Below are 24529 nucleotides of genomic sequence, written 5' to 3'. Positions count from 1 at the left end.
TATGGGCCTACCACACTGAGAGGCTGTAAACGTCTAGTCTGAGAGTCAGCAGGGACCTGATGTTTAAGGAAAAATGAACAAACACTATTCCCACCATTAGAACTGAAGGACTAACCTTTCATTATAGGACCCTACAGGAACAAAAAACCCAGGATCATTGCTACAGACATATGAACAGTGTCAATAATAAGTGTTTACCCACTCTGAATTTCTTAAGGTTTTCACATTTCATTAATTCATCAATTCATTCTGATTGTACAGTGAAAATATACCTGGCAGAACAAGTTTGTTAATACTTGTCTTTGGTGTGCAGGATATGAATTAGTGACCGCCTCATAAAATAAATTATCCTCCTTGCCAGTCAGTAATGCCAGAAAATGTTTATAAATCATATTGTATTTGTTTGTGATGCTTTTTCAAGATGTTGTGTCAAATATCAATATTTTAATTGAAACATAGGTGCTCTTGACTCACTTAATCTCGCCCCCCAGTATGATTTACTAAAGTTACTGCCCTGTCATTCCAACCCCTAATTTACACTACATGATTTTAGTCCCAATTTTCGAGCTTTTTTTTTTTCAGACGAAAGTTGGAGGCAAATTGTTCTATGCTTCCTGGCCCAATTGCTAAGTGTAAATGGCTGAAAGACACAATCCAAGGCATCACTGAGTGATTGCATATGCCTTGCAAGCTGAGAGTGTAATTATACATGTTTGTCTTCTCCATTTTACCCATATTCTAATCTTTTTTGTATGTGTTGTTAGTGCAAATGAGCACAATCATTCAATTCATCTTTTAAAAGATTATCTATTTTGGGAAAGAAATGTTTATCAAGCATGACATTGTTAGCTTGTACAATTTTGTCTATAAGTAATATAATCAGTTTTATTCAGGCCACAAGGGGGGCAACTGTTGTTTTTCTTTACATTTTTAAACCTTTTGGGGTTTAAATGGGTTTTTATCATTCATTCCTTTTTATACACTACTTAATAAGATTGACATGGAAAAATAGCTTCCATATGGGATCAGTTATGTATCTTTAACAGTTCCAAAATGGCCTATCTTACAGGAATTCTTTCTTACATAACACTTTAAAGCCTAGGGTAATGACTCAGTTATGAATTTTAAAGAGGAGACTATTTTGAGTTATTTGATAGCCAGATATTGTGGAGGGCCACAGGGTTCAATTTTAGGGTCTATAAAATTGATGCAACTTAATGATAATAAAGTGATGTTTAAGAGGTTAATTGAAAAGTATCAGCAGATATCAGATATCACACTGAAGAAGGCTCAGTGTCTCCAAGCTGTTGAGAGTGTAGAAAAGGAAAGCAGGCAGAAAATCCCCTTCCTGAGAGAACAACAAGCACACAAACCAAGCTAACATTCCCCACTAGACCGTAGAGACTGTAGACGGTGTGTTATCTCTGCCGTGTGTTGTAGCGGTATTGCTTAACAACTCCCATATGGTATTTGGGTCTTATCTCAATGGGCAATCTAACCCATTGGAGAGTGCACTCCGCTGGGCTCCTGCTGCTGCCCGGGCAGGTAAGCTGAACCCGGGCCTTGAGTTACGCTCAGCTCTCTGCTTCGCTTTCCAGGTCACTGCTTTGCGCTGTCTGACTCTGAAAGAGCACAAGAGAGGCCCTGTCTGCGGCGGCTGCTGCATCCGAGCTCCCCTGCTGTCCAGACCCAGGGTTAGAGCTCCCAGAGCACCTCACTGTTGTGTGAACGCTACGCCCGAGGCAGTCTAAACAAACACAAACACTTTAAAAGTGAATGGGAGTGAATGGGAATGGGTGGATCTAACCTTTAGACATTATTTAGAAGCTTTTACTTACCTTTAAAGTCATTACTTCCATTCTTCTAGACAATTCAAATTTAAATAGATATAATACACAGCGTAATGTTAGTATATGCAGTGAGATTGCTTATGTATTAGCCTGAAGTAATCATTTATAACCTATAAACATATAACCTAATAATATGTGTGATAAAATATAAATAGGTCAATAAACATTTTTCAGGAGGTGCTTCAGGCAATAAGCTGGTATATCCAGTCAGTCTGATTCATGACTGTTGTTATCATCTTTAGTTTAGCACTGAAGCTTCAAGGCAAATGTTGAGTAATGGAGGTTCATTGCTTTGGTATTGTTCCTTGGGCATGCATACATTATTGCACACTTGACTTAAAGCTTGTTGAATAATTAAAGTTTCCAAATAATGTATTTACTGAGAATATTAAGTTGTTTTTTTTTAATGTATAAATAGTAAATATGTGGCACTGGTCAGGAAAAAAATACACAAAGGTTGATTAATGACCTTTTTTACTTTATGTTTATGGTAGGCTTGTTGAAAAAAAAAGAAAATGATCAGCACGTCTTGTAGTAGCAGGTTTACAGTGTTAGCAAGTGTGACAGCAGATCTGTTGATACAGATTACAACCATAGCGATAATACACACTAGAGATGGAACGGTCGATCAGCAGTGTATCGGTATCGGCCGATTTTCAGCCATAATACTGTATCGCCGATTGGCTGATATTCCTCAGATTTTAGCTGATCTGATTCAGGAGTTTAGGGTTAAGCAGTTAACCACACCTTTTTTGAATAGAGCTGAATAACGTTTTTAAAAACGAATTCTGTGGGGATATAAAAATATCCAATATAAGCAGAGGTTACACTAGCTGTTGCATTTAAACTAAGGAGGTAGAATTACAGTAAATTAGAAAAAAATTGTTTGTTTTGCCATTGAACCAATGGGGATGGGTGGGGTTACACAGCTTTCTGAAACCGAACAGTAGGGGGCGCCCGACCTGTGGTGGCTTCACTTTTGAGAGACGATGCTTTGTCCATCTATACACAGGCTGCGTCCAGAAACCCCAAAAGTGTCTCCTTTTTCCTACCAATCCTCCTCCTCTCCTCCGTGACCCGGAAACTGATTTCGTGAGGCCATCTTGCCGCCTGTCCGAATACCGTAGGAGACGAAAGAAGCCGCTTAAAATCCACCTGTAGTAGGCTTCCAATGGAGGTTACATCAGTGTATCCTACTCCGGAAGACTTTTAAGGATTTTCCAATGACATCACTGCATCCACGCCCACAGAGCACGCGAAAATGGGGAAGGCAACGCCCAAATATACATCATAAATAACTAGGTTCCTTATCTAATTAAACAGCCAGTAAAGCAGTAATATAATTTATAGTTTAGATAAACTGTATGCTCAGTAAAACTATATTTATGACCCTATGTGTATCATGTTATACATATAAAAACATATATTATTTATAATATATATATATATATATATATATATATAATTTTAATTAATTCATTTATTTACTTATTTATTTTAACTTAGGGACTGATGAGGAAACTGAATCCCTCATAAGGCTGAGGTCAGACAGGGCTGCCAGAGTCACTGGTCAGAGATGCGGCCTAAAATGCGGCAGGGAGTAAACAGGATTTTATTGGAATAACTGAATTTTTGGCTGTGTGTGATAGTAATGTTCTGAAACGTGCTGAAAGTGAGCGTTGTGATTGCCTCAGTTCAACCTATCTAAAAGGGATCAGCTGTCACAGGCTGCGTCCAGAAACTTTTGCTACTCCTCCTCTCCTACTCCTCCTTTCCTACTCCTCCTCTCCTACCCCGGAAGAAGGTGCAGGAATCGAGGAGAGGAGAGGAGGAGCAGGAATGGAGGGAAGGAGCTGTAATTGGGGAAATGGGACAGCTGATCCCTTTTAGATAGGATGTTGACTACCGTTGAACTGAGCCAATCACAACGCTCACCTTTCAGCACGTTTCAGAACATTACTATCACACACAGCTAAAAATTCAGATATTCCAATAAAATCCTGTTTACTCCCAGCCGCATTTTTGGCCGCATCTCTGACCAGTGACTCTGGCAGCCCTGTCTGACCTCAGCCTTATGAGGGATTCAGTTCCTCATCAGTCCCCAAGTTAAAATAAATAAGTAAATAAATGAATTAATTAAAATTATATATATATATATATATATATATATATATATATATATATATATATATATATATATATTATAAATAATATATGCTTTTATATGTATAACATGATACACATAGGGTCATAAATATAGTTTTACTGTGTCAGGGTGGGGTGCAGGGAGGACGAGGAGGCGGACGCAAATGCAAACAACAGGGGATTTATTAACAAAAATACAAAATAAACAGGGAATATAATGAAAACAAGGCTGAGGAAACTGGGGAACACATGGACCACTAACAGACGTAAAACGTACAAGGATCGACACCGGGGAAATGGAACACGGACCTTAAATAGAGGTGCACACACACAGGAAACATGAAACACCTGGGACGAAGGGGCGGAGCTACAAATGAACACAGGTGAGTGGAAAAACACTGGGAATGAAACACAGAGGAGCCGGGTCACATGAGAGACAGACACGAGGAACAGGTAAATAAACATGACACTAGACAGGGCAACAGGGCAAGGACCTTACATAACCCCCCCCTTAACGCGCAACTCCCGGGGCGCGAAAAAAAACGAAACCCCAGGAGCAGGTCAGGAGAGGGCGGAAAACAAAGAACAAGACAAGACAGAACTAGGACGGAGACCGGACAGGGAACTGGACATGAGACCGGACATGAAACGGGGGCAGGACCGGGAACGGACACTGGACGTGGGGCCGGGCAGGGAACGGAAACTGGACAGTAGACTGGACAGGAGACAGGGATGGACACTGGAACAGGGACTGGACAGGGGACACAAAGGGAGACGGAGACTGGACAGGTGACAGAGACTGGGCATAAGGCTGTACTGGGGACTGGACACTGGACAGGACAGGAGACTGGGGCATGACACTGGACACAGACTGAAACTGGGACTGAACTGGGGATGTAAACGGAGACTGGACATGAGACGGAGACTGGACGGGGAACTGGACTGGTGACGGAGACTGGACATGAGACGGAGACTGGACGGGGAACTGGACAGGAGACTGAGACTGGACGGGACCGGACATGGGAACAGGGACGAGAACATTGATGGGGACGGACACAAACACGGTGACTGGGACAGGAACAGTAAAACCACAGGGGACAGGAACAGGAACGAACACAGATATAGGGACCAGGACAGGCAGAGACAGGGGAACAAAAAACATAGGTGGAAATCTCGGAGAGCGGCGCTGCCGCCGCTGCAGTCTTGGAGAGCGGCGCGGCCGCCGCTGAAGTCTCGGAGAGCGGCGCGGCCGCCGTTGAAATCTCGGAGAGTGGTGCTGCCGCCGCTGCAGTCTGTGAGCGCGGCGCGGCCGCCGCTGAAGTCTCGGAGAGCGGCTGAGGCTCCACGCCCCGTGACTCCCGTGGCTCAGCCGCTCTCCGAGACTTCAGCGGCGGCCGCGCCGCTCTCCCAGACTGCAGCGGCGGCAGCGCCGCTCTCCGAGACTGCAGCGGCGGCAGCGCCGCTCTCCGAGATTTTCGTGCTTCTTGGAGCGCGGTGAAGCCAGCAGGCTAGCTAGCTTAGCTGGAGCTTCAGAGAGCGGCGCTGCCGCTGCCGCTGTAGTCTCGGGGAGCGGCTGAGCCACGGGAGTCACGGGGCGTGGAGCCTCAGCCGCGGGCAACACGGGAGTCTGGGCGGCCTCTCGAGCTGTACGTCCGAGAGCCGTGTAGAGCACCGCCCCTGTGGGGTACGGTAAGGGAGTACGGGCTGGTGCGGGGTAGAGCTCCTCTTCCTCCTCGGAGCTGCTGGGAGCGCAACCGAGGAAGTCCCACGGCTTCCACTCCACGAGCCTCGGGTACTCGTAGGTTTCACCCAACCTGAGACGAGTCCCGAGGCTCCCCGCACACACCCGCAGCGCCCCCCCAAGCAAATCCTCCCCGGAAAAGGGATCCTCCTTCGGCTGGCGGGACCCCTTAGAACGTCTACCCCGAGGCCTGTGGCGTCCTTTAGGCCTCGGGGATTCCAACGCCGGGGTCCCGCATGCTGCATGGCGGATCGCCAACCTGGAGCCGGTCCACTTGTTTACTGCGTCCATATTTGGTCAATCCTTCTGTCAGGGCGGGGTGCAGGGAGGACGAGGAGGCGGACGCAAATGCAAACAACAGGGGATTTATTAACAAAAATACAAAATAAACAGGGAATATAATGAAAACAAGGCTGAGGAAACTGGGGAACACATGGACCACTAACAGACGTAAAACGTACAAGGATCGACACCGGGGAAATGGAACACGGACCTTAAATAGAGGTGCACACACACAGGAAACATGAAACACCTGGGACGAAGGGGCGGAGCTACAAATGAACACAGGTGAGTGGAAAAACACTGGGAATGAAACACAGAGGAGCCGGGTCACATGAGAGACAGACACGAGGAACAGGTAAATAAACATGACACTAGACAGGGCAACAGGGCAAGGACCTTACATACTGAGCATACGGTTTATCTAAACTATAAATTATATTACTGCTTTACTGGCTGTTTAATTAGATAAGGAACCTAGTTAATTAATATGTTTATGACGTATATTTGGGCGTTGTCTTCCCCATTTTCGCATGCTCTGTGGGCGTGGATGCAGTGATGTCATTGGAAAATCCTTAAAAGTCTTCCGGAGTAGGATACACTGATGTAACCTCCGTTGGAAGCCTACTACAGGTGGATTTTAAGCGGCTTCTTTCGTCTCCTACGGTATTCGGACAGGCGGCAAGATGGCCTCACGAAATCAGTTTCCGGGTCACGGAGGAGAGGAGGAGGATCGGTAGGAAAAAGGAGACACTTTTGGGGTTTCTGGACGCAGCCCCATTTCCCCAATTACAGCTCCTTCCCTCCATTCCTCCTCCTCTCCTCTCCTCGATTCCTCCACCTTCTTCCGGGGTAGGAGAGGAGGAGTAGGAAAGGAGGAGTAGGAGAGGAGGAGTAGCAAAAGTTTCTGGACGCAGCCACAGTCTATGGGTGAAACTGCTCGCTTACAGGAAGCTGCAGTTCATCATCCAACCACTAGCTACTATATTATTAGTTATAGATGAACAGTAAATATGAGCTATTTTTGGCAGTAAGCTAACTCCGAAAAACAGGCTGTGAAGCGGTTGATGTTGGAATACACATTCCTGCGGTATTGGTATATAAATAAAAAAAATTCTGGTGTCTTATAACTATTTGCACATAACTTATGTCTCTCCTGAAAAGCATTTATTTTGGTCAGTAACACTCTTCTGTTTATTTACTAGCAGCGTAAATTACCAGTGTTTGCTAAGGCGTGAATGTAATTAGGGGAATCTGTAACCAGGTTTGCCTGGCACCTGTGTGGCATTAATGTGGCATTTGGCCCCGCCCAAGATCGGTATCGGCGTTTTTGGCCGATCGAGATGAAAGACGATCGGTGATCGGAATCTGCCCCAAAAACACTGATCGGTCCATCTCTAATACATACAAAATGACTAGCATAATATGCCCAAATAGAGGCTGTCACAACACAAAAGACTGGAGTGCTCTGTTGTTTCCCCTCCACAAATTGGTGAGGGTAGATGGATATTTGGGTGGCTGTTTTACATTTTGTATGTTCATCCACAGACGCAGCTTCTCTATTGTGGAATTATTATGTAAAATTATTATGTAAAATCTTTTTAAATGCCCCAGTGAAAAACACTCATCCATCCGTTATCTGTGACTCACTTGAAAGAGTTTGGTGTGACTCCCTTATTGAGATGTCAACCCCCACCAGAGCCCTGCCCACTAGATCAGTTGAAGAAACGTCATTTCACTGAAGTACACCTGGCTGCTACGGCCAATCACTTGCATAAAAGTGACAGAGCCCTTAAATGGCTCAATTTTTTTAAATGGACTGAAACTGGCAAAAATAGAAGTGGTGACATCTTTTTATATAAGAGGAATTTTGTGCAAAGAATTTCATGTTTCATGTTTTTTAAAGCCAGTCATAGATTTATTCTAACTTGTGTAAAAAGAGGTATAATATGCTCATTTTAAATAGTCTTCTTCATGATCAGTGTTTATAGCTGTTGCTAGTTCAGACCTCATCCACAGTCCATAGATGTGCATATATGGCTGTTTAGTCTGCATGAACTATTTTTTATCTATTTAATGCTGCTTTGTTGTAACATTCATTATAAAAAGACTATATAAATAAATTGAAACTAAATTAAATGGAATTTAATTAAATACGCTATTACTGTTAATCATTTTTTAAGAATTACCCTGGAAATTCTAACACAAAGATTTAAAGTCTTGGACGTCGGCATAGTGAAATGAGATAAATACCTGTAGGAAATAGTAGATACAGCTGTGAACATTTTTTTTTACTAAATTGAAAACCTCTGGAATATAATCAAGAGGAAGCTGGATGATTACAAAACATCAAACCAAGCTGAACTCCTTTTTTTTTTTTTTTACCAGGAATGAAATAAAAAAAATCCAAAAGCAGTCTGTAAGACTGGTGGAGGAGAACATGCCAAGATGCATGAAAACTGTGATTAAAAAACAGGGTTATTCCACAAAATGTTGATTTCTGAACTCTTAAACTTTTATGAATATAAACTTTCCTCTGCATTATTTGAGGTCTGGAAGCTCTGTATCTTTTTTGTTATTTCAGCCATTTCTCAGTTTCTGCAAATAAATGCTCTAAATGACAATATTTTTCATTTGGAATTTGGGAGAAATGTTGTCCGTAGTTTTTAGAATAAAACAACAATGTTCATTTTACTCAAACATACACCTATAAATAGCAAAATCAGAGACTTGGAAACTATAGCTGTATATTCTTTATATACATTCTAGGACTCTTTTGAAAAATTAAGTGGTTTATAATACTGTATCTAAAAAAAAAACAACAACAACAACAACGAACACACAGACTTAACTCCATAAAGCCTGTAGTATTGTTTTAAGCTAAGCTACTGTATGCTTTAGGATGGAGTGGAGTGTTTCAGGCTGGCGCACAGCCAGGGGAAGAGGAAGAGTGAAGGAGGGAAGGAGGGTGGGATAGAGATTCAACACTTACACAGGATACAGGTCAGGGAGGCTGGTGGAGTGGCGCGGGGGTGAACGAGGACGGAGAAAGTGAAGGGTGGGGAGGGGGTGGAGACCACCACTGAGGTAGTGAGTGTGAGAACAGGGTAAATAGTTGTGGAAGGAGGCCCCATTCAGCACTGCGAGCGTTTCGGCTGCAATTGGATACTGTGTAAACATGGCTGTGACATGTTTCAGCACATATTCACTACAAATGAACGCAGGCCAGGCTATTATTATAAGCTGGCTTTCACTGCATGGCCCACAGTGTTAACAAGAGCTATGCAGGGGTGTGACAAGTGTTTATTTGCCAGTTATAGGCATGTTTATATGTGTGTGTGGGTGGGTGGGTGAGTGAGTGTGTGGGTGTATACACCGTTCAAGCATAACATTATGACCACCTCCTTTTTTAGTTCTATAATTGCAGACTGTAGTCCTGTATCTGTTTCTATGCATATATATTTTTTTCTTCCACCCAAATAATAGCTGCTCTGTGGTGGTGCATCCTGTTGGGTCCTGACCATTGAAAAACTTTGTAAAAGGAGGGTGATTAAGTACAGTACTACAGTCTGTAATTATAGAACTACAAAGTGTTCCTATATGATTAGTGCAGCGGAAAACATGGATAGTGTGTGTTGAAACAAGTGGGTAGTCATAATGTTGTCCTTAATTTGTCTATGTGTGTGTGTGTGTGTGTGTATGTGTATGTGAGTGAAAGTCTGCACGCCTGTGTCTCTGTGTTTATGTGAGCGAGTGAAAAGCTGAGCAGTGACCCATGTAAATGGGTAGAAACCTGATCAGGCCAGTAAAGACAGAAGTTCTACTCCCACCCCTCATCCCCCCTTCTCTCTTTCTCCTACTGTTCCTCCTTCTCTTTTCTTTCTCTTCTTCTGAAGCCTGCTGCCCGCCTTTCCCTGCAGCCACGGCACACTGAGACGAGGGGCTGGGTGGGTTCTTTCGGCCCTGCCGGACCCCCGGGGGCCCTGTGACCCAGGTGGGAGACTCCCTCCACATCCATCAGGAGGAAACAGGCACAGGAGGAGGGAGGGCATTGTTACACACTTGGAACACACTAGTGACTTTAGGAAGGCCTAACCTAAGCGAGCCTCCACGCTGCCATAAACAAAAGGGTCATTGTGGCAGCAGGTGAATACGGTGAATGCGCCGCGAGGGTAAATGTGTATACAGTCTGCACGCAAACTCCAGCACTGCCAGATTCTCACAAAAGGCGGGAAACAAACGGACAATAGGAGCTACGGTAAAGCAGCGGACGGCAAAAGCCAATTAAATCCAAAAATCATGTCCAGTGTGTTAGGAGGAGACAGTGTGAAAGTTTGTACAGTATATACTGTTTACTGTATTGTATGTATTTTATAGAAACTGCATTGTGCATAGACTTGCTGTACCAGTCTGTTTAATAGCATGTTGTCAGCAGTGGCACCACACCTTCATATGTGGTGGGGCAAAAAATGAATGGTTCTGAATGAAGCTGATCAACAAACGTGAGAACTTTCTCACAGCATTCTGGCTGACAAAAAGTCAACTGAGACATTCACTGACTCATTAAGACTTTCAGCACAACACAGAGCAAACATGCCTAGCTAACAGGGTTAAGTCAGGGAACATACTGAGAACTGTGAGCAAGTGTATACATATTGAATATTGAAAATTAACAGAAAATTTCCTGCACTATAATCTTTTTGTACTGGCTTGTTTTTGTCTTTGCAAGGTATCAGATGAGACCTCCCAAGAGCCCCATCCACTAGATCAGTCGAAAATCCACTGGTTGTATCATTTGGTTGAGAGCCTCAGACAGAAAACACTAGGACATGACAAGTCAGCAGAGATTTATTTAATTCATTATGTTCAAATAATGAGATCATTTTAAGCATGAACTAGCTTGTTTGTGTTTTGCCATTTAGCCCAAGCTAACACTAACACATGGCAAATGCACTGTGTACACATGGGGTGTCCAGAAACAGCATTTGCATAAAAGTGACAGAGCCCTTAAAGGCTCATTCTGAAATAGTCTGAAACTGGCAAGAATAGACAGAAAATTTTGACAGAAAAGACATTCATGAACATGTTTTGTATATCACAAAGACCTATTCTAACATATTCTAACTTTGTAAAAAAAAAAAGCACAGTATGTCTGTAATATGTCCTTTACAAAATTCTATGTTTTAAAAAAAAATCTACTTTTTTTAAAGAACCTTCATGGAATCGCAATTACAAAAATTTTGTGGAGGGCTTTTCATTTGAAATGGTGGATACAGGAAGTTCAACCAAAGGGTGAGACAATGAGCAAGGAAGATATCCATGCACACAGGCACTATATGATTCAGTACATTATGATTCAGTACATTTACATATGTCAGACAGCATTTTAATATTACAAGAAGCATTTAATTAATGTCATACTAAAACCACACAAAGCAACAGTAGAGTGTGACCTTTTGATTCAAATTCACACAGCCAAGAAAGGCAGCCATTATTTTGGTAAACAAGCAAATGCTAGGACTAAGTTATCTCAACTAACTTTACTAACCTAGCCTTGTATCTTTGAAAAGTTAACAATGGTAAACACTTTTTTAATTCACTGAATGGCTGCCAGTTCAAAGAATGAATGCGGTTTATCAGCCCTCCCTGCTGGTCTTCCAAAATTGCTGTACGTTAATACAAAATGTTAAGCTATGCTATGCTTTTGATGCTTGTTTTCCCGAGCTGGGGGTGTAGTGTCGGCTTGCTGCCACTGATGAAAAAAATCTTAGAAGATACACTAAGATGAATATACACAAATACATATTCTTTTTTTCTGTGAAGAGCAAAGAATAGACGGAAACCTTCAAAGTAGTATTTGGACACAGATGGCTACCATCATGTCAGCAGGGAGATTTACAAAATTATAGAATAGCATTGCACGGCTAGTTCAAAAGCTTCGGCATCATTAAAAATAACCCTCTATCAAAACACATTACCATCAAATGGGGAACTCTTTTAACCGCCCACAGCTGCTGTCATTGTATGCTGGTAGTATGTCTATTATGACTTTTTTCCGGTGTTACCGGCAACCCTGTGAATGACAGCGAAGACTGTATGAGCTGCTGAGTTGTGTATAATCCTAAATGTATGCTAGCACTGCCTCGTCACACAGGCGTGTCGGGCATTCCTTTACAACGAGAAGGTGAGGACGTATAAAGGCTGAATAAACCTGACAGGTACTCTGAGTTTACTCTGGAGCACATGTGCAAGAGTGCATTACATTGCAGTGGGGCTTACGTTCCACAGGACGTAGGGGGAAAAAACAGGAACCTGTACAAACACCACCTGGCAGGTCTCATACCATAGGAAAGTGAAGTGTGTTATTAAGCTTTCAACGTTTCAACAGACTGTTTCTTATAACGTCCTTATCTGGCATGTGTGTACCGCGCTTATTTCATTAAATAAAGTTGGCAACTGGTCCTCACCAAACTGAACATCAGATTTCTGAATAACTGGTATGATCTGTGGCATTATTTATCCACAGCTGCAGTCACTCAATGCTTCAATAGCCATCTGTCATTACACACCAGTTAACCAGAAGCTTTTCAAGTGTTCTGGCACGCTGCCTCAGATTCTCTGCCTCAAACGTTCCCTTCCTTACACTGTGGCAAATGAGACATGCGTATAAATGGAAATCTATTGGCCATCATTGTTAACCTCACACTCGCTCTAAGGCAGCGTTATGTAACTGCAGAGTTCTTGTATTTAAGACAACTATGTGCAGTGATCAAACTAGATGTTCCGTACTCCTCCAGGCCTGTCCTCTTAAAAATAAATGTTCCTCAATTGTTCTTGACCTTTTTAAGGCCTGAATCATGCAATTCCTAATTTCATTAATAAAATGCATGCTAAAAATGAGGTTTGTAATGATAGTAGAATGCTTTTGGCGCAATGCTGAACCATATTAAATGGCTCAAACGGTTCAGATGGTTGGGTTTTCATGGAGTTATATGGACTCTACTAAAAAGTAAAGGGGCTTCTTTTTATGTTATTTGAGGGATGCCATAAAAGCAGAATGACCATAGGTTCAATAAAAGAACATGTTTATAAAAAAGATGTGTGATTGTGAAGAACCTTTAGATTGGAAATTAACTTTTACATCAAGTAAAGGTTCTTTAAAACTTCTTCACACTTTCACACATCTCTGTTACAAACACGATTCATGGGCCCAAGAGGTTCTTCTATTATCTATACTATTGACTTTACTAAAGAGCCCCTGTTTTAAGGGTGATTGTAAACTTGAACAGTATTAAAATATGAAACCTGATGAAATTATACAGTCCTTTTTTTTTCCCCACTATGCAGCAGTGTAGCCCCGCTGTAGTTATATGGAGTATTTCTGCCTGCATATGCGCTGTTGCCTCTGTTTTTTTGCCTCTGTCATGTACATACAGGTAAAAAAGGCATGAAATCTGATCTGACCATTCACAGTCATGTTGCATGTGCGTGAATCGAATACGTATATTTGATCAAGATATAAAATTTCTCACCACCCTGAAAATATTAAATTTATGTCAGATCTAAGTCACATTTTAGTAAATTCGTCCTGGTTATGTAAATATAGCCAAAAAGCAGCCAATAAGGACAGACGATGTTTACATATTTCAGACACATTTACAAATGGATAAAAAGATGCTAAAATAGAGGCTAGAAAATATGAATTTACAATTAAACTCATAACCACATTGTACGTAGAACTCAGGGACAGAAAAAAATGCAATATGAAATAAAATGCAGTTTATTGGCCCTTTCATTCAAGGGAGGGGAACTCCGGTCCTGGAGGGCCTGATTCTTGCATAATTTGGCAATTTTCCAAACATCTACCAGCTAATTGCAAGGGTTAGCAAGTATGTAAGAGCCGGGAAATCACCACATTCTGCTGAACTCTGGCCATCAGTTCCCCACCCCTCCTTTAATTGTTATATTTCCTTTACAATAGGAGGAACTGTAAAGTTCTTTATACTTAAAAAACGTTATTATTCTCGCTCCCTGAAGCCAGAAGTTCCTGAGAAACATCATATTTATTCATTTAAAACATCACCTTTCTGTATTTATTAATCATCATATACCCTTAGAGGATAACACTCTGTACCCAGTCAATTCTAACTCTGAAGTACAGTAGCTTTTTATCACCTGTCAGGAACCCACAGTTACAGTAATATTAGTGTTGGAGGAACATGTGAACATTTGTTGTGCTTTCTAATGACTAGATGTCACAGCACGCCCACACGCATAAAGGAGAACACCCGAAAGCAAAATGCTTTTGCAGGCGTCTCTCTGACAGTGATTCATGTGATTCGTGGTGTGACCAGCAACGCCATGGTGCTCCTCCTTCTTCACCGCATGTGTGGACTCATTTTGGAATCAGATGGTGTGTGCAAGTAATAAACCAAGAATTTGTTTGTAGGCCTGTTATGATAGGCATTTCTTTTGGACAGTAAATATTTTCCAAGACATTTTTGCGTTATTGTCATTTTAACATAATTTTATTCCACTGATAATGATAATTTAATAGCATTATTATACATTTACACATTTTCCCAGCATTCCTGCTCCGTAATGTAGAAATTATGACTGTGGAACTATATAGTAGTATACTGCATTTTACTGTAATACTGTAATGGGGTTCTTAACCTGGGGTCAGGATCCCCAAGGGGGTCCGGACACCATCTCTGGGGGGGTCACACTGTGTATGTCACTGAAAACTCTTATTGTACAATATGAAAAAGACAATAGATAACTTTTGCTGACCTCGATACTTTACAGGCTTTACTAAAATTTACTTTTACTTAGCTCTTTAGAAACGGTAGAAAAATAGATGTCACATTTAAAGAAAGGTAAATAAATGAATTTAAATTAAAATAAATGTTTGTTATTTCTCCTATGGACCCTAAAGTGCTGTGTGGCACTGAAGACACCTAAGTGTGGCGGAATTGTGCCCCAATTTTGGTCATATGAAACATTTAATAAAATAAAACCAATTATGGTAAAAGATTGTCAAACATAAATGAGAGCTTTAGTTTGTTGTTTTGTTTAAAGCTGTCTTTGTTAATGGTATATTTTTCTTTTTTCAAACTAGTTTTTTTATTATCATGCAGACAGAAGAACATGTTTATATCCTTTTAGAATGAATCATCTTAATCAGCCTTACTTCAAATGTTTAGTAAGTGCAAAGTAATTTTGAATCTTGTGTTCAAATTTAGACCAAAAAAACAGTCATTTCTGCTTGATTTAAGTTTTACTTCACTCATTCTGAGACTTTGCCATTGCTTATTTTAAGAAATCTTAAAGAAGAAAAATTTGCATACAGTGTATGTTGGCAGATTTTTTTTTGCTTAATATAAGGATAACAGAGTTGTTGCAGTGCAGTCTCTGACAGATGTAGCTAGATGATTAGTTACCTCAGTATGCTAACGTTAAGATAGCCTTTCAACTGATAACTGATACCAAGCGTGAAAAGTGGTGTTGAAGACTTTTTCTTTCAGTTTATTAAAGTAGTCTGTATTAATAAACTTCAACATGGTGTTTATTGGCTCCCTGCTCCCATGCTGTGGTCCTGCTCTGCTAACTAGCTAGCCAATGCTAACTAGTTAGCTACACTGCGATGTGAGAAACGTTTGAGAAGAGCACCTTTCAAAGCCAGTAAGCTTTTCTTTACCAAAATAAACAATTTATACCTGTAATTTTAATAGATTTAGGTCTGGTATTTGATAACATAATTAGTTTGGTGTGGGAGAAACACTTAAAACATAAATATTTGCATGTGTGCTAATTTGTGTAGCTAACCTAGCTAGCGTCGTTTGTTGGTGCGCTAGCTAACCTATCTTAGCTAGCTAGCTCCATGAATTATATCTCAACTCTAATATGTTTCTTTAAATATTCAGGACAGCAGTGTTGCAGTTTTACAAGTTATAAAACCACAAAATATCAAAATATCATTAGTTCCTATAAATGTTAAGTCAAGTCATAAATTTTAGTCAAGTCAAGTAGTTTTATTGCCAATACTGCATTTGTACAAGACATACAGAGGATTGAAATGACATTACTCACCTTCCCAAAGTTACAACCAGTACAGCAAGATAAAAATATACATATTAAAGAATGAGACACTAAATATACAATACAACAAGGTCACAGATATATGTGAGACATGGGACAAAAGACAATAGTGCAGTAGTGATGGGGGGGATTAAAGAAGGAATGACAGTACCATTGTAAACAGAACCTGTATAAACATTAGTTCAATATTGTGGTATAAAAGTGTAAGGCTGGTAAAGTGCAAGAGTGCATAAAGTACTTTAAATGGTGCACTTTTATAAGGAATTAAAGTGGGTATGATAGTGCAAGTATAAGCAGTTGTGCAGGTAGTGCAGGAGTGTGTGAGTGCATTCGTAGAATTATAGAAATGTTATTTGAAATTGAAATTTCTGATAAAACAAATCTTTATTTTATGGTATTTAAATGTTTGTGATTTTTAAAATCTTAAAATGAATGCAACAGTGCATTTTCAAGTAGTTTTCAAGTGTTTTTTCAAGTGATAAAATACAGCAGCCTATTACTGTGAATAAAATAACAGTACTGTGATTACTGCTGTCAATATTTATAGTATTTTAAATGTAAAATATATACATATGTATATAATATAATAATGTGAAAAATACAGTGAAATTTACTACAGCACCTTAATAGCTAGTCAGGTGGGTAGATGGTGCTCATTTACCACATCACTTCTGTTGTACTGTTGGTCAGCCAAAGATGTCTGGTGGTTAATGTATTGAAGTCGGGGCACTGCGCTTTCCTTAAATGGAAAAGAAGTGGTGTCTGACTGCACATGTATCTGAGGAGGCATGTATTCAGAGTTGCCAAGTTCGCGTTTTTTCCGCCAAATTGGGCTTTTTTTAAAAATCCAGTCGCGAGTGAAAATTCAGGGGTGGCAGGCTGCGTTTTTTGGGGCTCCTTTAAAAAATTACCGCGGCCGCAGAAAAAAAGTGACAAAAAAATCACAATGTAACCAGAAATCACCAGGCGATGTAATGAGGAGAGAAATGAGTTCAGGAAGAGCAAGAACAGAAAAGATTAACATTAAGTAAAAGTCTACACTGGGAAATAAAACTGTTATACAATAAGTAATTAAACACTAATGTTAAGGTGAATAGCAATACTGATAATGAATCCCTTATAAACAAAATACACGGTCGTACACTCAGTTTTTTTATTGCCTTCTCAGACAAGACAGACATATATTTTGGGCTAGTTTAAGCTTCTGAAGGGCGGGTTTTAGACTGACTTTGGGCTGGATATTTTTATTGGACCTGGCAACCCTACATGTATTAGTCTTTAGCCTTCTTTTGTTGGGAGTATAACTGTAGATAGAGGGAATTCATATGAATGGCGATTGAGAAATTGGCTTTTCAAGTTGGAACGAAAATGGAGTAAATTAGAAATATAAACACTGCTTTTAACAAACTCCATACTAGCCAATTCATGCTAAGAAAAATGCAATATGCAGTATCAAGGTCAGCAAAAGTTAAATCAAGTTCAAATCAATGGATTGTCCATAGGTATATTGTACAATAAGTCTGTAATGATATAAATGTGTCAGGCCTAGTTGATTGACTTGTTTGACTGCATTTTTAATCTGTGCCAGAATGGCATTAACTCAACAAGCATGCTTATGTGGGACTTACATGAGTGGAACATGAGCTAGGTTGGTTCCAGATGGGTTCCAGGTGGGCATTGGCTCTGAGTGGGGATGTACATGTTTTCTTATTGGATCTCACATAGGCCCCAATGCACAGTGTACAACCCAGATTGGGCCCATGTTTAACCCTTCCTGGTTCCATCACTAACCCTGGGGAGACCCCATCTCTGACATCCATCCATTTGTGTGACCAACACAGAAATGTAGACTAAATGTGCTGGGTCCCAGTTGGGCTACTCATACAGGCCCCACATGGTCATGTTATCTGAGAAATTTACAGAATGATTCATATTGTTTTAAGTTTAGAATGAAGTCATTTGGATTTAGACAAGATTGATTAAAATTCCCACTTTCTTTCCTGTTTTTCTTCCCTGTCCACTTCTGCTCCATTCAGAGATTCCCAAAGGCCTCCAGAGAAGGGAAAACTAACAGAGCAGAAGAAGTAAGTTCACACTTTACCAATTAACTGGTGAGCTGTGGCGAGCAACTGCTGGCAGTATGCCGTGAACAGGACTGCGGAACTGCTTGTGGGGTCTGGCTTAGTCGGCCTGTTGTTCAGGACACTGGGCCTGCTGCTATTCCAGAGGGGGAGCTCAACCACAGGCTTTCCACACCTCTGTAAGTTTATTTTCAAATTGGTTAGAGGTGCAGCAGGGATACAATCACTGTTTAGTTAGAGTGGCCATATTTTGGTTTCAGACAAGAGTTCACTGGGGACACACAGACGCTCGCTGTTGTTGGGATATTTAGTACGAAATACTTTTTCATGTATTTCATTGTATTTGTTTTTAGTTTCTTTCTCATTTCCTTAAAAGATTATTTTCTATGGTTTTATTTTATTATATTTAAGACGAAGTCAAATACATTTACAAAGATAACAGCAAAATTGCCCTTTATTGATTAAAATACATTTTGATGTTTTGTTCAAAAACCTAGTCAGATTTAAGAATTATAAATCTTTTCCATGAAAAAAAAAAAAAAAAAAACTTTTTGGGAGAACTTTATGAGAAGGTTACACTAGTCAACAATACCTACTAAACATCTTAACTATGTATTAATAGACACTAGTTATTTACAATATTATTACGCATTAAATTTAGTCATGTTCAGTAATGTCTTAGCCAAGTTCACCTAATAACTACTTGGGACATTACTTAACCATTTATCAATGTTTATTACTGGCATAATTATTACTAATATTTGTAATGCTTATTGTGAAGTGTCATTGCCTTGTGAGACTGTTCCAGTAGGCTACAGTAGAAGTCCTTATTTCTTCCTAGGACAACTCTATCATGGACTCTCCGTACCTCAGCTGCAGCCTAGGTTTGGAACGTAGCTTATGTTTACAAACCATAGCATTTTTATCTGGCATGAAGAGTTGCCTGCATTATAGGCCCACCTGCACTGCCAGTGTTACGCCACTGATGTAAATCAAATATTCTGATCAGATAAAACTTCAAAGAAATGTTCAGTGGAAAGCAAAACACTGCTAAGTCAGCACTTGTTCTGACAGCTGGATCTGACAGCCATGTGAGTTTCTCTTTCACTTGTTAAAGAAGAAACATTTCCTTCTGTCAGGGACGTTCAGCTTGACTTGGAATTGTTAATATGATCAAAATATAATACAAAGAAAATTCCACCATGCGTTAAGTATGTTAAAAGCAATATGAGGTATAATTCAATTGAATTCAAACTACATTTGTCTCTTGTGAGCACTTGTGATCAGATTGTGACATAAATTTCATCTGGAATAGTAAAACTCCTCAGCCCAAATCCATTGTGTAAGAGTCATGAGTTTTATCTTGCAGTGATTTCAGCTAACCCATGTGGACGATGTGGTCTTGTGGTTATTTTATTATGTTCTGGCAGGTGCAGTGACACTGTTAACCCTTTGATGTGCAACGTATGCACACTCCCTCTACTGGGCAACATGGCTCAAAAAACCCTAACCCTAACGCATTAATTCTCTATGTAACTTTATGTATGGCTTAGGGTTTTTATGATACATCTTAGCAATGAATTAATTCAGTCATTCAGAATTTAAGATATTCCTCAGTTAAATCATCAGATATTCCTCAGTTTCTGATCATCATACATCCTTTTCTTTTCCTTTTTTACTTTTTGAATAAAAGCCTTTTTTTTTGTATCACTAACCATCTAATGCACACATTGTTCAAAAATGACCCGCATTCATTTTCTATGCTAATTTATGTATAGCTGAGGGTTTCTTTAGCACATTTTTTTTCTTTTCTTACTTTATGAAGAAGTGTTTATATTTTTACATCAGGTTTACACATACAGGTTAGACAGGAAAAAACCTCTAAATAAAGTAAATAAAAATTAAGATTTGTGCTAAAAAAAACACACTAGAAAAACATACATGAATTAGCGTAGAAAATGCAGTTCATTTTTGACCCATGTGTGCATTGGGAAAGTAGTGATGCAAAAAATGGTGTTTATTTAAAATGTAAGGGAGGAAAAAATAAAATAAGGATCTATGATGATCAAAAACAAGTTGTTTGAGAAATACCTTAAATTCTAAATGAGTGAATTAATTTATTGCTACGATATATCATAGAAAGTCAGACTAGTATTGTGCCCAATGACTTTTGCCATATGAGTGTAGTTACACCACTGTTGTGAACAAAACACTGTAGACTGACAGCTGGATGTGGCAGCCAATCAGCGTCTCTTTCGTTTTATAAAGGAGAAACATTTTGAAAAATAAACACATGAATCAACTGTGCACTGACATATGAGGCCAAACTCACAGTGGCATATGAGTGTACTGCTGACAGCATTATGATATTATGACAGCACATATGACTCTGCTTCTGAAGTGCTGAAGTTGATCCAACACACACACACACAAACACACACTGATAATTAAGCCATTTAAAACTTTCCCAGAGTGAGTCCTGAGGCTAGTCACTTCTGTTCAGGAAGCCACAAAAACCCAGCATCTGTATAGAGAGGGACTCAGGAGAAAGCAGCATTATTCATTTTCCACTGCTCTTCTCAGCTAAAGCCTAAATATTTGATGGGTTTTTCAGCAACATACCAAAGTAATGATTATGGTAGCAGTGTGTGAGTCATGCTGGTGGCCCTGAAGCTGCACAGCTGCAGCGTTTTCTACATTTCTTTTGTATTAGCTGTTCATTTGAATTACTGCCGGCTGATGAATTCTATGTCAGGTTAAAACTGTTTACTTAAAATCTGTTATTACAAATTGTAAACAAGCAAACAAAAAAGTACCATCAGAAACAGTGAGTCAGGGGTCCTGGTCCAAGTGTTTGATGAGCAGTTTGATTTATCTTTATATATAAAGAAGTTAAAATTGGAACTGTGATCTCTGAAATGATGGGGCTGCATACAATATTTTGGGATGAGTTTTAAATAGTGATTTTATTTCAGTCAAACATGGTGGTTCTAGTGTGAAGGTCTGGGGCTGCTTTGCTGTTTTAGGACTTGGACACCTTGCTGTAATGATGAAACTATGAATTCTGCTCTCTACCAGACAATTCTGAAGGAAAATATCTGGCCATCAGTTTGTGAGCTTAAGCTCAGATGTTCTTGGGTTCTGCAGCAGGACAATGATGCAAAGCACACCAGCAGGTCCACCTCTGAATGGCTAAAAAAACAATATGAAGGGTTTGGATTGGCCAAGTCAAAGTCTGATTGAGATAATGTGGCATGACCTTAAACAGACTCAAAAACTTCCAATGTAGCTGAATTAAACAGTTCTGCAAAAAAAGTGGGACAAATACTTATTGCTTTTAGGTTTAGTGGGAAAACACTTTTTCACACAGGGACAAGTTTTAAAAGTGTGTATTTACTCAGGTTAGCTTTGTCTGACATTAAAAATATGTTGGTTAGTCTGAAAATAAAAGAGCAAAAACAAAATAAATCTGTAAAGGGAAAATGCTTTTTTACAGCACTGTGCATTCCCAGCTGGCACACAACTGACCTTCAACGTTGAAATGCGGTTGAAATATGATTGAAGTAATGTTTGTTGTTGTTTGTTGTTGTTGTTGTTGATAATAAATGGTTGTGCAAATGTTAACATTTTAATGCTGAATCAACATAATGTCATCAACCTTCTCAGCCTTTTGATTCAGAATTTTACATTCCATCAGCATACAATAAGAAAAACAGTTGTAGGGAGGGATGAAAAAGTGGTTTTACCTCCATTTGCAGTAATTGCTTTATAATTTCAATTGTTGAAATGCCAGCTGGGTACACACAACAACACACATACACTGCACGCATATAAATACACAACACACACACACACACACACAGTTTCTCTCTTTAAACTCTAAAAGTGCCCCAGTGAGTACTTCCTTACTCAGAGAGAGGGAGCGCGTGTAAAAGAAAGTGTGCATGAGACTCGGAGAGGGAGGGAGCGTGTGTGTGTGTGTGTGTGTGTGTGTGTGTGTGTGACAGAGAGAGAGTGGGAGCTCCGCGCGCTCTACTCGCTCCATAAGCCTGTTGAGGCAGCGGCAGTAGTAGCAGCTCGTGCGCACGGTGCGCTCTCGGACGCACGGACTTTTTTTCCACACGGATAAAGGATAAAAAGGCGCTCGGGATAAAACACGCAGGAATAACACGCGCACACACGTCACCGGATCTTTCCTTCACGAGCTCCTTCATGTCGGGACTGCTGCACTCCCCCCACCGATGCTATGGTTACCTTCATTACGGTACGTACAGTTTTACCGCTCCTCTCTCTCTCTCTCTCTCTCTCTCTCTCTCTCCGCTCCGGGAGCTGCTCCGGACACGGCTTGGCACAGTTGGCACGCTGGGGGCGCGCGTGGGAACTGCTGGTGCTGAGGGAGAGAGGGTGCAGAGAGTGAACGGGGCGCGCGCTCGGTGCCCAAAGTGGCTTTATGCGTAATTTGGAGCTCCGTATGCGGTTCTAACGCACATTGGCCGCAAGCGGGGGGAAGGAGGGGGTTCGGGAAGTTTCGTAGCCCAATCTGACCAACTTTTGCGCCGCGCTGTGCTGCCTTCACGCACTAATGTGCGTAAAACTCTTCAGCACGGCGTCGGATTTTAAGAGGAATGCGCAGCGCCGCGCGCAGAGCCTGAGGGGGAAACAGAACCAGTACGGGCAAATTCGCCTTCCCTGCACCGGAATTTGCGCGCGCCACAAGCAGACGTGCTGCGTGCGCTCCCAGGAAAAAGTTCTCGTTCTCGAGCGAGCGAGTTATTTCAGCTACACCTGGGGACAAGGCATTAAGTGGTTAAAGTTGAAAATCTAACACTAAATTATCTTTGAGAGGGCCGGCAACTATCCTATCCTATATATATAACTATATAAATAAAGTCTGTGTGTTGAGTGAAAATGGGGCAGCTTCACATGAAGGACAACCACACAAAACAACAATACAAAACAACATAGCGTAGCAGTCACGCTCTTCTCATTCAGTGTTCTATTTTCCTTTTTTATGTTTTTTTTACATTGTAGATTTATTATTAAACAAATTAAAGCTAAACAGAAACACCTGCAGAATTATTAAAAAGTGTTACAAAAGCAAAATATGTTTATACTTTAGACTCTTCTAAGTACCAAATTTATCTTTGAGGACAGATCTGCACAATCTTGTCATTTTAATCTCAGTGTCTTTATGAGGTAGAGTCACCTGAAATAGTTTTCTCAGCAGTGCTGAACAATAGTTACTGCTTTTCCTTCACACTGTGAAGCTCCAGCTCATCCCAAATCACCATATCAGTGAATCAGGTTTAGATCAGGGGATTGTGGATTGTTTCCATGTTTTTTACATATTTAATATACAATGTAGAAAATAAAGAAAGAAAGAAAGAATTCAAACTTTGACTGGTACTGTATGTTCGAAGCAAAAGTAGCAAAAATGGAAATCTGCCACATGAAGTGTTTAGTTTAAAATCTGACACCTAAAATGAGATGAAGTTGAAAATATGTTGCCTAAAAAGTGTAAAAGTTATAAATCTGACACTTAAAGTGTGATAGAAACCTGCTGCATCAATTGTGTTAAAGTGGACAATCTGACACCAAAAATAATAACAAAAATATGCATTAATTGTAAATCTACAAAGAAAAAAAAAGTTATTGCTTTTTGGAGTCTTTCGTTCTCTTTCACTCTCATTGCATGAGAAACTGGGCTGGTTCCTCTCTGTGGCGTCGCCTCCAGTCCCTAAATAGATAATCCACACAAAGCTTTAGTGTACCGCTGCCCACTGCTACCAGAGCACGTCTCCAGAATGCGCAGAAAACCAATTCCAGCAGGTTCCAGTTAAATTCAATTGTGGAACGTGTGGCATTGCTTAGATTAGAAAACAACATCCTCTGTTAGTTTCAGCAAGTAAATATGGTGAAACTTAAAAAGCATGTCAAATCCAAGCCTTAAAATTTTAAATCAATGTAATGATCAATTTATTTTTCTGCGTTTTTTTTATTTGCTTCTAAAATGCAATAATTATATACATTTTGTTATTACTTTTGTTTTTTGGGATTGAATTTTACATGCAGAAAAAAAGCTGTGCCATACATTTATTTGCCACTATTATAGAAATAAAAATGTTGCATTAATATACACCTATCACAACAACTTCCATTAAACAAATCCTCATCTCTTTATTTTCTGGGTATTTCAGCTTTGTTTTGATGGTTAAACTTGTGAAGTTCAGTGAGTTTTGAGAATGAATCTTACTTTGAAAAAAGAAATTGCAGGCAGTTCAAAAAAAGAGTGTGGGTCCAAAGAACCAAGAAATACCAAGTAATGGCATTTT

At 40.2% G+C, this 24529-nt stretch overlaps 1 protein-coding gene across 1 annotated transcript in view; it reads left to right on the top strand.

Moving 5' to 3' along the window:
- Nucleotides 1-22164: 22164 nt before the first annotated feature.
- Nucleotides 22165-24529, top strand: part of ntf3 (neurotrophin 3) — a 35329-nt gene continuing 32964 nt past the window's right edge. The window contains exon 1 of the mRNA XM_022671295.2: nucleotides 22165-22461. Within this exon, the coding sequence (XP_022527016.2) occupies nucleotides 22444-22461 (18 nt within the window). The 5' untranslated portion in view covers nucleotides 22165-22443. The remainder of the gene's footprint in view (nucleotides 22462-24529) is intronic.

The sequence above is a fragment of the Astyanax mexicanus genome, chromosome 2 (assembly GCF_023375975.1).
Source record: "Astyanax mexicanus isolate ESR-SI-001 chromosome 2, AstMex3_surface, whole genome shotgun sequence".
NCBI classification, from domain to species: Eukaryota; Metazoa; Chordata; class Actinopteri; order Characiformes; family Acestrorhamphidae; genus Astyanax; species Astyanax mexicanus.
The sequence above is the reverse complement of the archived record's forward strand: the minus strand, read 5'-3'. Positions and strand labels throughout refer to the sequence as shown.